Source organism: Calonectris borealis, chromosome 20 (genome assembly GCF_964195595.1).
Source record: "Calonectris borealis chromosome 20, bCalBor7.hap1.2, whole genome shotgun sequence".
In the NCBI taxonomy this organism is placed as follows: Eukaryota; Metazoa; Chordata; class Aves; order Procellariiformes; family Procellariidae; genus Calonectris; species Calonectris borealis.
Window position 1 is genome coordinate 4,612,306 of NC_134331.1, and position 17,739 is coordinate 4,630,044.

Consider the following 17,739-nt stretch of genomic DNA (forward strand, 5'->3'; position numbering starts at 1 on the left):
TTAAGAATCAACACAGGCAAGAAACTTAACCAGTCACTTCTCGGGCCTCCTCAATAACAAAGAATGGACACTGTTGACACTGTGGCAATTTGAAGAATATAACAATAGATGTAACAATAGGCTATGAGATACCTTACCTGCCCCGCACTTGGGAAGAGCGGTTTAGTAACCGGAGGCTGGGGGGTAGGTGCCGATGCAGCAGGAGCCGGAGGTCTGTTAAGAATGCCCGGTGCTGTAACAGGCTGTGCTTGCGTCATCGGAGGCATCCCCGGACGAGGACCAACAGGCGGTGGCATACCTACAAACCACAAAGAACCGGTAACAAATCAGGCTGAAGGAAGTAAGAATACTCCTTTAGAGGATTCTGTTCAGTGTTCCTTAGAACAGTCTTCCTCAAGGAAGATGTATTTTTAAGGCAATAGTAAAATAAAACATGACAAAGGGTAAGGCCAGCAGTCACAAATAAATGTCCATGTCCATGCATAGGCAGTAACCTCAAACACTTCAGAGCAATATTGAATTGTGTTTTCTACTAGAGCTTCGATGATGAAGTTGTTTATGCTCTCAATAAATCAATGCAATTAATGCAGTAACTGTTTCCAACACACACTGCACCTAAGCTGCCAAGCGTGTGGATAAGACTGTTACAAAATCCAAAAGAGGCAGCCATTATGAACGGTATCAGAACTTTGACCGAAACACAGATCAGCTTTGCTGTGGGTCTTTAGCACAGTGGAACAGTGACACACGGCTACTTTTTGTAGCCTATCATCACAATACATGCACTTCGTACGTGCAGGGCTCCAGGAGAGGTTCACAGATGGGAAGTTCACAGCTCACATGGGTTCTGTCATATTACTGTGCAGCAGAACAAGGCTGTAACTGTCCTAGTGGCTTGCCTCCTCCTCCACTGAGAAATGTGGGCAAACTAGCAAATCTCAACCCATCACAGCATAGCTCCTGGTCAGGTGAAACACCCTCAGAACTTAAGGCTGCTTAAGAGCTGCACAAGCTCGAGAAACATCTCTTCTCGCTATGGTAAGAGATCAAAATTCCAGTTAGTTTCTTCACGCACCAGGTTCATTATTTGGGTATTTCTCATTTCCCATATCACTATCAACCATTATGATTTTCCAGCTGCAGCCACAGACATTAAAAAAAGGGATGCAGAGAGACTAGGTAACACGAAAGCCAGAGAAAGTACAATAGGAAGAGAAAACTATATTCTATTTTTTACCTTCACAATGGTACAGAACACAAGTAATTATTTATAATCAAAAGCCATAAATCAACCCCTTCACCTGTGCACAAGAGTGGCTTCTGTGGCAACCAATCCACACCAAGGCTGTGGCATAAGTCTTTATATAAATCCTAAATCTCAGTGGAAATAAATAAATAAAATTTAGCTCTCACCATAACATGAGTTCGACAACCCTGACCTACCTGGTGGCATACCAGGCATAAGAGGTGGTATTCCTGGCCCAGGAGGCATCATTCCACCCATCGGCATCATCCTATTAAACAGAAAATGAGCACAGGTATGAACACTCATGATAAACTCTTAAGACAATTGGCACATACCTGTATTAGATAAGAAGTTATGGTAAATAATTTCAAGAAGCTCTCAAGACAGGCAATTCAAAAATCAGCTGACTCCACAGTTAGAAATGTTTTTCCACAAGGAAAAAAACAGAACAAAACAAAACCCAAGAAAACCCCAAATACTTTTTATTTGAACTTTAATTCCTCAAGCTTTCACTTCCACTATTTCAGGTTTCCAGAACTGGTGTCTCTCTTGAAATCTATTTCAGACTACTAGTTTCAGCAGAGTGTTCCAAGAACCCGATCTTAGTACACTCAGAAAATCTGAAAGTAGGAAAAACAGCTAACACCAATCACACTAAAATCGCTGTACATCTGCTATTACTCCTTTCTGACACCACAAGTCTATTTGTAGTTATAGCACCCTCATACTATTTTAATGTATTCTCCTTCCTCTAGTGAACTGCAGACAACCCAAGTCTGTAGAACTATCCACAAAATACTGATAAAAGCAGAGCAGAGACCACAGGATAAGAAAGCTTCCGGAGTTTCAATTACATTAAATATTCCCTATGCTAAGGATAGAAAAGTGGGATTTTAAGTTTTTTTTTAAATGGGAAGTCCTTATTATGGCATATTTTTCCTTCGTATTAAGAACAGGTTTGTTGTTTTTTTTTTTTCCCTTGCTACCGATACCTGGAGAAAAAAATTGGTCTGTATTTGCTAACAGAAAGGTGTCATCTAAATGACTCCTTTTATCCTTTCCTACTAAACCACACTACAAATTAATACATGTTCCCCATCTAAACTATACATACAACCCTTAATATAAGCAAATTCCTCCTGTACAGGGCTGCAACTCCATAAAAAATAAGCTGTCTACAACACTAAGTGCTTTTAAACTGGGAAGCTATAGATGAATATATATAATTCCTTTACAGGGAACAAACCAAGTGTAGCTTAAGTTTGCTTAAATTTTTCCAGACACGCAAAGCTGGATTAAGGAAAGATAATAAAGGAATGCTTATTACTTTAGTCAGCAAGATAAGCAGATACAGAGCAGCCAAGTGCACACCAAAAACCCCACTAAGAAGCAGTTTCTATTTGCATGATAAAGTCAAGAAACCTTCACCATTGCTGTTTCAAAATCAAAACAAGTCATCATAAACAGGGGAGCATTCATTCTGCAAAGAAAACTGCTACCCAGTCTTATTTTTATTCTCAACTTGTCTACCACTGCTACAAAAGGAACAACCAATGCAGAAGCAGTAACGACTGGGAACATAGTACCATCGTCCCTTTCTTGGGTTAATGGTTGGAGAAGGCAAAGTCAGTCTTGCCATCCATTTTGACAACTATCTGCTAGACCCAAAAAAAAAGTGCTGGATGCTCGCTGCCTGCTGCCACGAGAAGGATGACTTTCTGAGAAACTGCAGGAATAGTGCTAGAACTAGTGTCACACTAAAACCAAACTTGCTTCCTAGGTCCTAATTCTTCTTTGTTCGTTTTTAAACAAAAAAGCATCAGCTTAAGTAAGCAAAATTTTAGATTAAACTAGGTGAAAACACAATGTAACACCACTCCCCTCCCCTAAAATTTCACCAAAATGGAAGTGCAGTGAATTTTTGGCAAATTATTTTGTGTCTTTTACTAGATGACATTAAGTTAACAAAGAGTCTAAGGAGGACTAAGCACCAGCAAGCCTGATAAAATTCTCTTCAGTTTCCACCCAGAAGCTACAGTCATGATGAACATCCACAAGATGTTTGACTATGACAGGATTTTTAAATTCCAAGACTGTTAAAACAACATTTGTGTCTCAGAAGAGAACAACCTTTCACCTCTGTGAACTTTAAAACTTAGAAGCAAAGTTTTATGCAGTATGTCCGACAGTGTAAAAGATCAAGCACATGGAGCTGTACTCTGGTTCTAGAGAGGTTTTAAGCCCCTAAGGGTCTATTTCATTAATATTTTGTAGAATGCATTTCTCATAACATAGTTTCGTAATATTCATTTAGATAAAGCATAAAAACTTCAGATGTTATAGAATAACAAAACCTAACTAGACATTTTCCCCAAATTCTTAGGCAATATTCAGAGGTTTTCAGCAAGACAATTTCAAGCTTATAAAAAACATGACATAAAATGGCATAACGAATGTACCTAGAATTACATTAATGAGATGCTTACATGTTTCCACCACAAAATGACTGCATGTATTTTCTCTGTTGATGTAATCTGTGAAAATTTATGACAAAATCAAAAATCTAACTGTGATTTTCCAAACACATTGTGATAGGGTTCGGTGTCAACCCCAAACAAACATAAAGACCAACATCTTACTTTTGCCCAAAATACAAGAAAAGTTTAAACTATCCAGTATTTTTTTCCTGTTAGGTTGATGACTGATAACCAGATGCACAACGTATGTGCAATACACAACATTGGTTCACAGAAGGCTCTAAACCAACACAACAAAACTTTAAATTATTACACTACTACTCAATAAAATTAGGAGAAAGGCAACATACTTTATACATAAACTGACAGTTTGGCCATATTCTTAATGTTGGTTTACAGCCATCCAGTTCTTTGGCTAGTCTTAATATTAAGGTTACAGAGTTCACAGGTTCCTACATACATTTTTCTAATTAGCTTTACTTTTTCTGTGACAGTTTAAAATGCACAGTATGAACATGTAATATTAAGTCTTTCTTGCTACTCACCCAGGTGGCATTCCAGGCATAACTGGAGGCATTCCAGGCATCATAGGTGGAACACCTGCCATTAATGGTGGTATACCTTAAAAGAAAAATAAATTTTAAACAACTCTGACAACATACAGCTACTAACAAAACTCATCTAATAAATTTAGACTGGATAAATGCTTTACAGGAAGCTCTAAAAGATTGGTTTTTGAAGTAACGCTGCTTACAAACAATGCAATATAAAAGATCATCTGCAAAACTGACTTAGATTCATTGTTCTCAGTCCTGCAAGACTGCGTACATTTTCTTAGCAGTCTCCAAAGAACATGCCTTATTATTACAGAAAATATGAGAATAGACCAGTTTTTGCTCACTGTCATTGATCAAAATTCTTTCCTCAGTATGTTTGTGGCCTGTGTATAAGCTGCCTGTTCTGCGTTAGCAGTCTCTAGATATAAGGCAGCCTTTCTGCCCTGTTTCCAAAATCTTGCTACAAAATACCACAAACAAGTATCATTGGTAGACTAATATTCAAAGTACTAATACGTCTTACTACCATATTAACATTCCTTCAATCTAGATGCAAGCATTAGATATCTTTATCTACTTCACAAAGGAAGATGCGTGCACACACACAGAATGGGGGAAGGAAAAAAAAGGTGAAGAAACTGCTTATGTGCATCTCACAAAACTATTTTGTGACCTCTAACACCCTGTGTTAGAAAGGGCAGATTATTATTGCAGCGTACAAGCAGCAGTTTGTATTTCTACTCAGCTTTTCGGTAACTAGCTTAAAACCCCATCTTACCTGGAGGCATCCCTGGTGCACCTGGCACAGGAGGCAAACCTGGTTGCGCCATCGGGGGAATGTACCCCTGCTGTGGCTGAACTTGCTGGGGTTGAAATGAAGTTGAAGCCGCAGATTCATCATCTTCATACTCATCAGAATCATCCTGTTGTTTCTTTTTCTGGCTCTCTGCTAAAGAGTACAATGTATATGGTCAGACTGAAGGCAAATTATGTTCTGTGAAATTCATTTTATCTGGGGTATTCTAGCTGGAATGAAAATAATAAAATTTAAATCTTATCAGCGTGTTCAAAAATTCATAGAATTACAAAGAAGAAAAACTATGTGAGCCTACCTATACATACAAATAATAAAGGGAAGTAAAGTGACGCACGCTGTAATGACCCTCAACATAAATGGGGGTCTTCCTTCATGTCAGTCTCATGCTGTCCAGAATACACGAAAGCAGCTCAAACAAATGTATACTTAAAATAGCAAAGAAATCTAAGTATTTGGGCATCATCAGGCTTGTATCATCCCTGGCCTTTCTTCCCCTTACCCTCAAAAATAAAATCACCATCCCCATATTCATTAGCATGCAGCTAATGGCATGCAGCTATTTCTGAACAGGAAAAGAAAAATATCTCTCATCCTTCTACATGACTGGCAAATGTCTAGAGCTGCAGTTAGAGAATGCATTAAACCCAACCCTTGCTCTTCTGAGAAGCGAGACCTGTATCACACAGCTTAGTATCAGTAAGAAACAGATCAGGGAAATAACAGATAACTAGCTAGATTACACTTTACCCTGAGTTTTTTGTTCAAGTAACCTCCTCCGTTCCTCCATATCTTTTTCTGGAATGCCCTCCATGCCATAGATTTCCAGTTCAATGTCTGTTCTTCCAGGAATAGCATTTGGAACAGCATCTATTGTTTCTTTATGTACCTAAAGAAAAAAGAAAATCCTCCTGACCACAATTCAGGTTAGATTCTACATGTTCTTCAGCGAATTTCAAGATACAAAAGGAACATCCTTAATGGGAAGAATTTCTCTGGCCAAGCATTTTCTTGATATGTGCTTCCTAATCACTTTTAGCTACTATTAGCTTCTAAAACCAGTTTATATAAACTTGTCTTCTAAACACCAAGACAATACAATTTCTTCATTCCTCCTATACCCCAAAAATGATGGCAGAGGTCTCTACTGCATACTCTCCATATGACTGCTGACACAGCAGGACTCCTGTGTCAGGAGGAACACAGATCATTGTTGTCGTCTTCTCATCAGTTTTTAAGACTCTGGAAGCCCCCAAACCCCTACCTTTTTAAGCTTACTATTAATTCCAATTTTAGATACTGATAAAAAAAGCTTATGTAAGTCTAAAACTTCTTACCTGCATGCAATGTATAGCTAAACCAGGTCCTGTATACAGTTTCTTGTGACATATATGGCATTTAAAGTGCTTTGCTTTTTGATGCTGTATAAGGATTTTTTCATCATCAAAATCCCTGTTACAATACCTATTGAAAACTGTTAAGGAAACATTTAATCCTGAAAGCGACCTTCTATATAACATTAAGCTAATTAGCATCATTGTGATTTTTCCTAAAGCAAAAAAAAAAAAAAAGCGCATAGGAAGCATCTCTGAGCATTCAAAGCATGGATGTCTGAAACCAAACCTCCCCCTCATACCATCCAGCATTTCCCTCTTCAAATAGGTACGAAACTGGCAAGATATGTGCACGCAATCAGAATCACCATTTGATTCCATATTCTTTGACATATGCTTTTCAAGTCCTAGTTATTTCTCAGTGGACTCATTCCTTCTCTGCATACTTGTAGATTAAAACAAAGTTGCTAAAGCATTAGAGGAGAAATAGACTTGAAATCCACGAAAGGGAAGTGATGCTAAATACTTAGAAGTGCCTATTTAATAACAAGGATCCGTAGCTAACATTTATAAAAGAGAACAAAGGTTTTAGTTAAAAACTCCTTTCCTTTTTCAGTCATCCAGCTATCAATTCTTATGACACGGCATAATTTGCTGCGGTCATTAAAGAATTATCTGTTTTTAAACAGAAACATTTTAAGCGAAGATCTTTCTGGACTTCTATGTGACAGAAGAGGCAAACTGCAATTTCCTTTCTGCAGGTCAGCATTAGTATTGCGGCAAACACCCCAGACATATCTTCTAAGCAAGACAAATACACATTTGTTATTTATTAGCTGTTCCTTGTTAACACAATGTGTCCCTCACTTCCACCAAAACTTGAAATATATTAAATACCTAAAATAGAAGCACAGATGCCTTCCAACATAAAACGGTAAAAGATCTCAGAGCAGCTTATAAATTCCTTTGTTAAACAATTCTAGATTGGGCAGAAACATTTTAGAGAAAAGGTAAATCTGCAATTACCACCCAACAAAATGCAAATTGTAAAGGAGTGATCAAAGAAAAATCCACCGGTATTTCTGGATAGTGAGAAACTGTACATGACTTTGATGCAGCAATTACAAATTTGAAAGCCTCCCCCCTAAAAAAAAAAACAAAACAAAAAAAGTTTTCAAAAGGTCTCTTTTAACCACATCTGCCCCACCTGTTGAATAACTGTATTTATCAGAAGCAGGGTTTTCTTCCGTTGACATCCTACCCCCCGGGGGATAAAGACCGTTCTGCATTTTCCCCACAATCTCGGCAATCCCGCCGGGCCTGGCCACAGGAGCGCCAAGGACAGCCGGCCGGAGAAGCTGCGGCCTGCCCTAGCTTTACGGATCGGACGTGAGGCCGAGGCCGCGGCCTCAAGCGAGGCAGGCGGGAAGAGGCTGACTAGGCCGCGCGGGGGTAGGGGGGGAGGAGAAGCAGAGGAAGGGCACGGACCAGGCCCCATCGCCGCGCTGAGGAGCATAGAAATAGAACAGGACCAAGCACGGAGCCAAACCGTAACGGGAGCGGAGAGAAGGAAAGAGCCTTGCCTCAGGACAGCGAGGAGCCGGGCGGAAAATGGGATACGATGGGACAGAGGCCCGACGGGGCCAGGCCGCTCCCTTCCCCCACCCAGCTCCCCACACCCGCCTCGTCCCACACTGAAGGATACCAGCACCAAGGCTTCAGCTGCTTCTTCTTCTTACGGCCCATGGCGGCGGCGCCCCCGATCTACACAGAAAGGAGACAGCCGAGCTCGTCCCTCCTGAGCCGCAACGCCCACACCAGCCTCTCTACGGAGACGAGCGAGGCAGGCACAAAATGGCCGCCACGGTCCCTCCTGGCGCCACCGCCTCCGAGCTCCCAGCCTGCACCGCGGCGCGGCGGGAGGGGGCTACCCACGTGACGGGCTCTCGGCTGGCCCCGCCGCCTCTTGGGCTGTCCCGTCGTGCCTCGCGGTGGCGCCTGGCCGCCATTTTGTTTCAGCCGCTGTCGCGGGTGGGCTGAGCTGTGTGAAGCACCTGGTTGATGTTTCCCGTCTCCGTGTTTAATGTTAAGGAGAAACTGTTTTTCCCCTACGAAGTCAGACTGGGCAAGAGCCGGTATCTCTTAAACAGGTCGCTCTGCACAGTGGTTTGGTGGTGGTTACCTGTGTCTGCGTAGCTGGCTCTTGATGGGAGGCGTTGGGGCGGGGGGCGAGCACGGCCCTCCACTATAAAACTGAAATGTGTTGAGCCCTCGTCTCCCCCAGAGCTTCCCGTGCCTGGCCGGGGGCTGGTCTTTCTGTTACAGCCCATCGGGTGGTGGGTCTGCGTTACCCCCCGAGTATTCCCGCGGCTCCCGAGCTCCCAGGAGAACCTGCCGGCTTCCTGCCGCAGGCTGGGGGTGACAGCTGCTCCGCGGCCCGCAGGGCTTGTCTGCGAGAACTGTCTGTTAGTTACGAGACTGAGCTAACAAATGCGCTGTTTTAACAGAAAAAAAAGTATTTCAGAAGCAGAGTAGGCTTTTTAAAAACAGGCGGCACAGCTAATCCCGTCAGATGTGTTTTGAGCGGGTCCTGCCATTAAATCAGTGAACAGCTTTTGAAGAATTACCTGTACTGATACGAGTACTATAGCATCTATACTGCGTTTTTCAGTAAATTACATAAACAGAGGAGTTGCAGCAACGGGAGCTATTGCAGCTTTATCCGGTACAGCTCTCGTTTGGGTGAGGAGGTGCCCTGTTGCATCTTGAGCGGTTCAAGCCCTTCAAAGCTGCCTCAGCCAATTCACCCTCCTCCCAGCTGCCGGGGACCGGGCGCGGCCTGCCCACGGGCGTGGGTACACCCACTCGGGGTGGGGGAGAAGCTGTAGCGCAGCCGCCACGGTGCGCCCGCCCTCCCGCCGCCCTGCCCCTGCCCTGCCTCCGGGGCGGAGAGCGGCGGGCGGCGAGCGCAGGGCCCGGAGCGGGTGGGCGGCGGGGGTGAGGCGCGGCCCGGGCGGCGACAGAGGGCCGCGTTCCCCGCGGCGCAAGGCGGCGGCTTGGGCCGGGATGTTGCCGGCGCTGCCGGACGGCGATGAGCGGGAGCTGGAGAGCAGCGAGGAGGGCGGCGGCGCGGGCGAGGAGCGGCGGCCGGAGCGGCACGGCAGCACCTACCACAGCCTCTACGGCTACCGGAGCTGCAGGTGAGGGGGTCGCTAGCCGCGGCCGAGGCCTGCCGGGGCCTGGCGAGGCGGGTGCGCGCTGGGTCCGCCCCGCGGGAAGGCCGTTTCCAGGCCTTGTCAGTTCCCAGCTGCTTGAATTCCCTGTATTTTTCCCCCCTCTCTCTCCCCGAAAAGATTTTTTTCCTCCCATAATGTCCCGATTCCCTGCTCCTGCTTTAAAACACCCTCAGGCCATACCTCTTCCCGCTGCACTCCCCTTTCCCTGTTCTGTGTGTTAAGGCTGTAAAATCAATCATAGGCATGGCTTGATTTTCAGATCCTCACAGCAGGGAGCAGACGGCGGGGATGGCAGTCGCAGCAGCGCGGCGGCAGAGACACCCTCCAGCGAAGACTTCAGGTAAAGCCCATCTGCAGAAGAGCATAATTGACTGTAACACCCCATTTTGAAGTCTTTGCCGTGTTGCTGTTAGGTGAATAGTAAGCAAGTACACTGAAGTCCCTTCAAAGCAGAAACCTCTGTGAAGGTATACTGAGGTCCCCCGGGTGCTTTTTCTGGAATACGTAGGGAATGAACACAACTACAGAGCTCAAATAATGTATTAAAGTATCATCTTTGAGTTTGAACTCTGTTTTCTTTGCTACTAATACTTGACATTTCTGTATTGACTTAGGTCTTCATGTAGATAATAGATAATTAAAATTTATTAAACAATTTTAAATGGACATCTTATCTTTCACAAGCTCTGTAATGGACTTGTTGCTCTGTATGACAGCTAGGGAAACATGGGAACAAAGAGGGGCAGTGACTTGTTCATAGCTGCTGAGGAGTTCAGCATCAGCTGACACCACGACTCCAGACTTCTGGTCTAGTGGGCAAACCACTGAATGCGTTTCTGATGGGCCAGAAGTCACAGAGCGCGTTAGCTGTAAGCCAGAGAGAGATCACAGTGGTCCCCCTTCTAGAAGCAGGTGGTTCTGCACTTGTTCAGAGAAACGAAACGATAACATTTGCTTTTTGCTAACGATTTCTTCTTGTTTTTTAAAGCCTCTCCTTGCTGGACACTAACTTACCAGCTGAAGCGGAGACTGAATTGCGTAGTTTTATCGCTAAGCGTCTTACTAAAGGAGCCCTGTTTGAAGGAATGGGGAATGTAGCGTCAGTGGGGCTGAGGTAAATTTTAAAAATTATTTGTGAATGAGAAACTGTAGGAAACATTGGCAGCACTGCACATCTTGCCATCTGCTGCTGCACTTACGTTTAATCCTGATTCCATGTTCTCAGTTATTGCTGTTAATATTGCTGCTGTTAATAACAGCTTTGCACAGTGGCACTTTCCTCTTTTTCTAGGTAGCTTTAGTAAATAATTTACTGTTTGAATACTTAAAAATACTACATGTGTTTATGACTATTTCCTTTTTAAACTACTCTGATCGCACCACAGAGGAAAAAAGAGAAGGTCTAAGAGCTCTATATATGACCATAGGAGCCACCAGTGCTAGTGGGTGAAAATGCTTTACAGAAAGAATTTTCTTTACAGAAAGTGCTTTTTGCACATATTTATTGTGATGTATCTGTAACAAAATAATTCTTTTTTTTTTCTGCATAGCATACCAGAATATAAAGTTGGTTGTTATTACTGTCGTTTCCACCAAGAAAATCTTCTAGAAATGGCAACACTGGAATCGGACATCAATGCTCCAGAATATGTGGTTTGTTTCTTAGGTGGTTCAGAGAAAGGTCTGGAACTATATCCTTACCTTTAACTTTCTTTATCTGTGTGGAGGGGGAGATGATATAAAAATTATGTTCTCATTTTGTCTGTTTCCTACTTGAAATCAGCTCATTTGTGCACACCTTCCAGTAACTGAAAATGTCAGTAACAGCCATATACTGAAAGGGAAAAATGCAGGTCTTAACTGATGCATCTTATTTTCCTTAAGAAGATACCTTCAGACTTGAGCTGGACAAATACATTCAAAGTCTGAAGATAAATCTTGATTTGGAGGTAAGGCCTAACTTTTTTTTTTTTAAGTGGTGAAAATTACTATTTACACATATTTATTACTAAGGCAATCTGGAAGATTTAGTATAGAGACAAAATAGGTGTTTTAAGTACCAGTATGAAACACTGAGAGATACTTGGTTCACTGTAGTGAATGTCTAAAGCGCTATCAATCACACAAGTCAAAAGGAAATAAGAAAGGGGGGGACTTTTTTGTACCAGTCATAAATCTTTTAAAGGTTACTTGCAGTTAGATTCAGAGAGAAGAAAACTAATAAAAGGTAATGGTCTACAGGAAAGTTATTAATGTCCACCTGGATTCTTATCGCTTCTGAATGTTACGGAAGGATTTTTAGTGGTTTTCTCGGCACAATTTTTCAAACAGAAACTATGCATTTTAAATATCTTTCTCATCCCGTCTGCTGTTACATGGTCTTTGCTCAGTATATACCATAATATTACAGTTCTGTCTATTTCTTAAAATGCAAAGCCCTTCACTGCTGATAAAGTGTGGCTTTAAATGTCAAACTCATTATTTTAGTGTCCTGTGGTTTGAATTTAAGAAGGCTTTATCCAAATATCTTAGGCTGAATAGATTATTGATAGGCTTCTATTTGTGTAGAAATTTAATTTGTAGTTAAAGTTTTAATGTTTCAACTTGTTACAGCAAAAAACCTTGGAGACCTACGTTAACCCCTACTTGAGAAGCTGGTTTGAGAATGCCATATGCCCTATTCAGAGAGTCGTACAGCTCTTGCAGGAGAAACTCGCCTTTTTGTTACATGCTGTAAGTGTATTTCAAACTGGATAACTAAAAAAGGTTCAGAAGGAATCTCAGTGACTCCAACATGTTTAAAATGTTTCCTGCATTTGCTTTCTCAGCCAGGAGTAAATGAGGAACAACTTTTTTCTTCTTTTTTTTTTTTCTTTCTTTTTTTTTTTTTTTAATTCAGGGCAAGTACTTTTTCCCTGCTTTATTGCTAAGGAAGCATATAGCAATTTCTTCTATCAATTTTTATAGTTAACTCATTTTAAATTGCATAGGAGTGTCCAAGTTGAAATTAGAATGAGAAAATTAGAAAGAGCATGAGAACGCTGTCCCTGCTATGATTCCTCTGAACCAAGGATGTTATATTGCGTATGTGCCTCATGTAATTCACTGGAAACAGAAAAGAAATTAATCCTAGCTCTAATCCCTGAGTTTGAGGAGGCTTTGGATGGAATAGCTAATAGAGTATAACTGCTGTATTTCTTCTGAATGCAAAACCAGCTGCAATGACTATAATATGGAGCATTCCCTTAGCCTCTACTCTTTCTCTGAAAAGAACAATTTTTAAAGTACCACATTATGTATTTATTGCTAGTAACTGCAATATAGCAACAGAAATAATATCAAAGTTGCATCTAGCTTTTTTCTTTTTTTTTTGTTTGATTTAAGGCTTTGAGTTATACTCCTGTGGAAGTAAAAAACGCAGATGAAAGAACAGAAAAAGACATTAGCAGGTAAAGATACTTTGAGACCAAGGTACTGTGAGTAACTTGGCTTTTGCGTATGACAGCCTCCTGTTCTTGCTGTTCAGGAATTTAAAGAAGCAAGCAGTTCACAAGAGCTTTTTGTGTCAGGTTTCTGGCAGCCGCCAGCCTCCAAGGGCTTGTTCAGGAAGGCACAATGACCTCCTTGTGCATTGCCATGACCGAGGAGCAGCACAAGTCAATGATTATAGACTGTAGTGGACCTCAGCCTCAGTTGCATAATGCAGGTGAGATTACAGCTGTGAATACTTCTTCATGTTACTCACTTGTATCCATCAGCTGCTGAGAGTTGCGGACGTTAGAGGTAGTTGAGGATATTCAGAAGCTCATAGGTTCATGCCCAGAAAGTTTGGATTCTGGCTGGAAGCTACACCACCTGTTTTCCTGTGAGGTGGCAGAGTAGTTTGTTTTACCAGATACACTGGAACTCTGGTTTAAAATGGTTGATAATAAAATCCACAATGCATTTAGTTTGCAGACCATGAAACTATGACTTGTACACTTCAAGAAAGCTGCAAAACTTTTTTTTTCCCCCTACTGTATTTCTGACAAATGTTGTGAAAAGGGATTCAACAATTGGAACAGAATTTCATGTAATCACTGTAGCTATGTTTGCTTTTCTTTTCCACATGTATTGTTTTTCTTAAGACTTATTTCCTGGCCCAGGTATACTACTACCGGTTGTTATGTGAGAGTGATTAAACCAGGTGAATGTAGCTATATATATTTATGTTGAGCGCATTTACTTTTTCTCATCTCTTTCCTGTGTTCCTGAACACGTAACAGGAAGCAACAGGTTCTGTGAGGACTGGATGCATGCTTTTGTGAATGGTGCTGAAGGTGGAAATCCGTTTCTCTTCCGGCAGATTTTGGAAAACTTTAAATTGAAGGTACCTGTTCATATGTTAAAGACTTGGAGAAGACATCAGGGTTTCTGAGGGAGCAAATACTCCTTTTGCAGAAAAGAAAAGTTTTAGGTTACTTAAGATGACTATACATCATTAACTGATTAACTCTGAAGTTTAAGTTGAGGACTGGCTTACTGTAGTTGACAAGACTAGAATGTAAAGTAGTGGGAAAGTTTCTTCAGTGAGTACTCCAAAGGCATTTTCTCATATTTAAAATAAAACCCACTTTTTTTTTTCTTAAAATACTGTTAATTTGAGCTGTGCTTACACAATATCATGTAATTGGGTAACATGGATTCAGTATTTAACACTTCTTAGGTGATCTGTCATAACAGAAGAGGAGAACTCTGGATACAAGTTTGGGCATTATCAAGTTGTGGTGTCCACACACTTTGTATCATTACAGTAACAGTGGTAATATGCATCAAAGACAGTACTCAATTCTTACATTACTCTTGAGTAGTAACATAAAATTCCTATCGGAAATGCTTTTGCTTCTCTTGCTATTCTTCCCTCACTTTTCCGCATGATAGTATGTTTTCCTTCCATGCTCTGTTACTCTTTTCCCAGGCTATACAAGACATTAACAACCTGAAGAGGTTTATCCGCCAGGCTGAAATGAACCACTACGCCTTGTTCAAGTGTTACATGTTTCTAAAGAACTGTGGCAGTGGAGACATCCTTTTGAAGATTGTTAAAGTAGAACATGCAGAAATGCCAGAAGCCAGAAATGTGGTGACAGTCCTTGAGGAATTCATGAGAGAAACACCAGTGGCTTAAAATTATTTTAATTATTCTGTACTCATTTGAGGGTATTGTATAAATCATTAATTTCTTCTGTGCAGCTTAGTTTCACTATTGCAGGATTTTTAATTTATATTTAAAAGTATTACCTAAATCAAACCTAAGTTGCAGTTTCCTCTGCCTCTTTTTTAGATAAAGCAATATGAGCTTTTTTTTAATGTGTAAATACCAGATCATACAAAAACTCCTGCATAGTTTTCAGTGCTTACCAGATTCTCCACATGACATGCTCCTTTTCTGAGGAAATCATGACATTTGGTTTTTACAGTCATTGCACGAAAAAAAACCCCAAATCCCTTACCTGGCAAGCACTTCAGTGTTTTAAATATTTTAAATATCTTTAAAATCATTGTGTCTAATCATTAAGATCTGGTTACTTTTGTTTTAAGATATAAAGAAGCACAAACATCTGGATAAATCATAGTAAATGAATTAATCATATTTGTTTATATAAGAGAACATAGATAACAAGTCTGTAGCTAGTTTCCACATTCTTCTTTCAAATTGGCAGTTTGTTCTTCTGTTACTAGATAAACAACTTGTTAATTGGTATGAAACAGAACTGCCCTAAGACCGAACAGAGTTTTAGGAATCGGTTTGTGTGTGCTTGTATGTATGCATACATACACTGGACAGACATGTTAAATTCCCAGGCTATTTGATGAATCCCATTCTTCGTTAGTTTGCGTTGTGATGAAGAACTTCTTTGCGTGTTCTTAGTACCCATTTTGGGTAACTGTAAATAATCATATGTTTTTCAATCATGGAGAATTAAACCTGAAAATTTTACAGATTAAATATTAACTTTAAATTAATAGAAACTTCTTCAGAAATTGAAGTAAACTAAGTTCCCAAGTTAATTATTCAGACTTTAAAACATTTCATTGTATTTCAGCAATGAATTCTTACCCACATCGTAGGACATTTAGGCAGCAGAATACTTGAAGAAAATCTTTGGCTACAGCTGGAATCAAAACTCACAAGGCCTCTGAGTGACGACATAAACGAGGACTATTTCTGCTAACCTGATACAAGCAAAACTCCCTGTTGCTTTCCTTTGCAGCAGAGGTGTTCGAATGCCTAAATTGGGGCATTTGAACAACTCTCCCTGAAACAGCAACTGTTACAGTCTTACTGATGCATTCGGTTTGACTGTTCTGTCAGTGCTGTGTACTGTGACGATAAAAGTTGAATGCTTTCTGGTGACAGTGTGTTGAACCTATGATAAGGTTTACAGTAAAACACATCCAAATCCTTAATCATGAGTTACATATTAAATTACAAATGAGTGTTGTCCTTCATGTCTCCTGTTTAAAACCCTTTATTCACACAATGCAGAGAAGCTGCTAGTGTAATGTGCAGGAGTCTGCAAGTGTCATATTGACAGCTGAGGTCAGAGAAGAAAATAGAAGTCATTTGAAGAAAACAAACCCCTTATTCTCTCATTTGGAGGAGCTCTGAGAAGTAACAATGTTTTCCTTCAGAATATTTTATTCATGAGCGAGTAAAGCAATGCCACTCAATAAAACGTCACCCTTTGTTGCTCTTGCACATTTTTAACGAAGTTGGAGCACTGATCATTTAGTATTTTGCCTGAGCAGGGAAGAGCTCAGTGCTCCAAAAAAAAAAGAAGTTGGATGTGAAGAACGGGTAGCTGTGATCTGGTAGGAGTAAGAAATCATTGCACTAGTCCTGCTCCTTGTGCCTGCAGCTGGGTGGAGAGTTGGGCCAGAGCCTCGTGGGGCCAGATGTTCTATGTGCTGGCCTTAATATTTACAAAGAGTAGGTCAGTCCCAGGCACAGCCATGCTGGTGGTGATAAACTTCTGCTGAGATGCAACCACAATTGCTTTGCCCGGTCTTCATCTCTGGAAGTTCTCAAGAATAAACTGGCTGAAGTGCTGAACAACCTGCATTACCTCTTAGCTGACCCTGTCTTCAGCAGGACGTGGGACTAGAGATCTTCTGAGGTCCCTTACAACCTGAATTACCCTATTATCATATGACCCATACTACACTCATTAAGATTTTTGTTTTGTTTGTGAGGTAAACTATCATAAATCACTCTTCAAAATCCAGCTTTTTTAACCTTAACTGTAAAACTTTGCTTAGTCTTGTTGGGGCTTCTCCCTCCAAGGTTATTGTTCGGTATCAGTCCCACTGAATTTGTACTCTGTTACATGTGGACAGCTTCAGTCACAGCCTTTTTTTTTCCTGAATTTTCCCAGCACTGAGGGTGGCTGGCATTATGAAAAATGTAACTTCTTGCTTTCTGCAGCCTTCGTTTTAACATCATCTCGCTTCTGCCAGCTTTGCAGTAACTTTGCCGTTCAGTTACCTAGCTACTAAACTCAAGACGCTCACAAGTACACACCACATTGAAATACACCCTGGGAATTCATGAATTTGCAGGTTTTACTGGCATCTTCCCATTATAAATTCTATTTTAAAAAACAAAACTAAAGGAAATTAAACAAAAGCATAATAATTAATGCAGAAGGAGCTGGTTTAGCTGCATGGATGCCTGGAGAGTATTACACACTTAACTTCCTCCAGCAATCAGCTATTCAAAGCTCAGGATGAAGCACACAAAAGGTCAGAAGATGCTGAGATTGCACTTAATTTGCAAACCTGAAAGATTTTTACTGTAGTTTTAAGGGTCTGATTTAAAAACCTTTGGGGGGAAAAAAAAAAAAAAAAAAAACAAAAAAACCAAACCAAAACAACAAACAAATGAACGAACAAACAAAACCCCCAAAATACCCAAACCCAAAACCAACCAAAGACAAAATCCCCCAGGCCTATGTTAAGAATGCAAGTTTAGATTTAACTGCTACAGACCTCTTGCAGTTTGAAAAATCAGGGTCTGGTTTGGTTTTTTGGGT

At 41.0% G+C, this 17,739-nt stretch overlaps 2 protein-coding genes across 19 annotated transcripts in view; one reads left to right on the forward strand and one right to left on the reverse strand.

Moving 5' to 3' along the window:
- Positions 1-8,338, reverse strand: part of ZNF207 (zinc finger protein 207) — a 45,077-nt gene extending 36,739 nt beyond the window's left edge. For 12 of the 17 annotated variants that reach the window (XM_075169551.1, XM_075169554.1, XM_075169553.1 and 9 more), the window contains exons 1-8: positions 8,134-8,338; positions 6,432-6,558; positions 5,845-5,983; positions 5,059-5,229; positions 4,269-4,344; positions 3,733-3,780; positions 1,444-1,514; positions 138-298 (exon numbers count right to left, since the gene is read on the reverse strand). In XM_075169551.1, the coding sequence (XP_075025652.1) occupies positions 138-298; positions 1,444-1,514; positions 3,733-3,780; positions 4,269-4,344; positions 5,059-5,229; positions 5,845-5,983; positions 6,432-6,558; positions 8,134-8,174 (834 nt within the window). In that variant the 5' untranslated portion in view covers positions 8,175-8,338. The remainder of the gene's footprint in view (positions 1-137; positions 299-1,443; positions 1,515-3,732; positions 3,781-4,268; positions 4,345-5,058; positions 5,230-5,844; positions 5,984-6,431; positions 6,559-8,133) is intronic. The other 5 variants (XM_075169566.1, XM_075169561.1, XM_075169567.1 and 2 more) reach the window with 3 other exon arrangements.
- A 93-nt stretch (positions 8,339-8,431) lies between these two features.
- On the forward strand, positions 8,432-16,061 carry C20H17orf75 (chromosome 20 C17orf75 homolog). 2 transcript variants are annotated; one of them, XM_075169570.1, is made up of 11 exons: positions 8,432-9,628; positions 9,924-10,004; positions 10,653-10,778; positions 11,215-11,355; positions 11,556-11,613; positions 12,278-12,397; positions 13,049-13,113; positions 13,234-13,370; positions 13,930-14,033; positions 14,622-14,863; positions 15,751-16,061. In XM_075169570.1, the coding sequence occupies exons 1-10, from the start codon at positions 9,495-9,497 to the stop codon at positions 14,829-14,831; spliced, it is 1,176 nt and encodes a 391-aa protein (XP_075025671.1). In that variant the 5' UTR covers positions 8,432-9,494; the 3' UTR covers positions 14,832-14,863; positions 15,751-16,061. The 2 variants fall into 2 exon arrangements, with proteins under 2 accessions (XP_075025671.1, XP_075025670.1); XM_075169569.1 differs by having other exon boundaries at positions 14,622-16,061.
- The last annotated feature ends 1,678 nt before the right edge of the window (positions 16,062-17,739 follow it).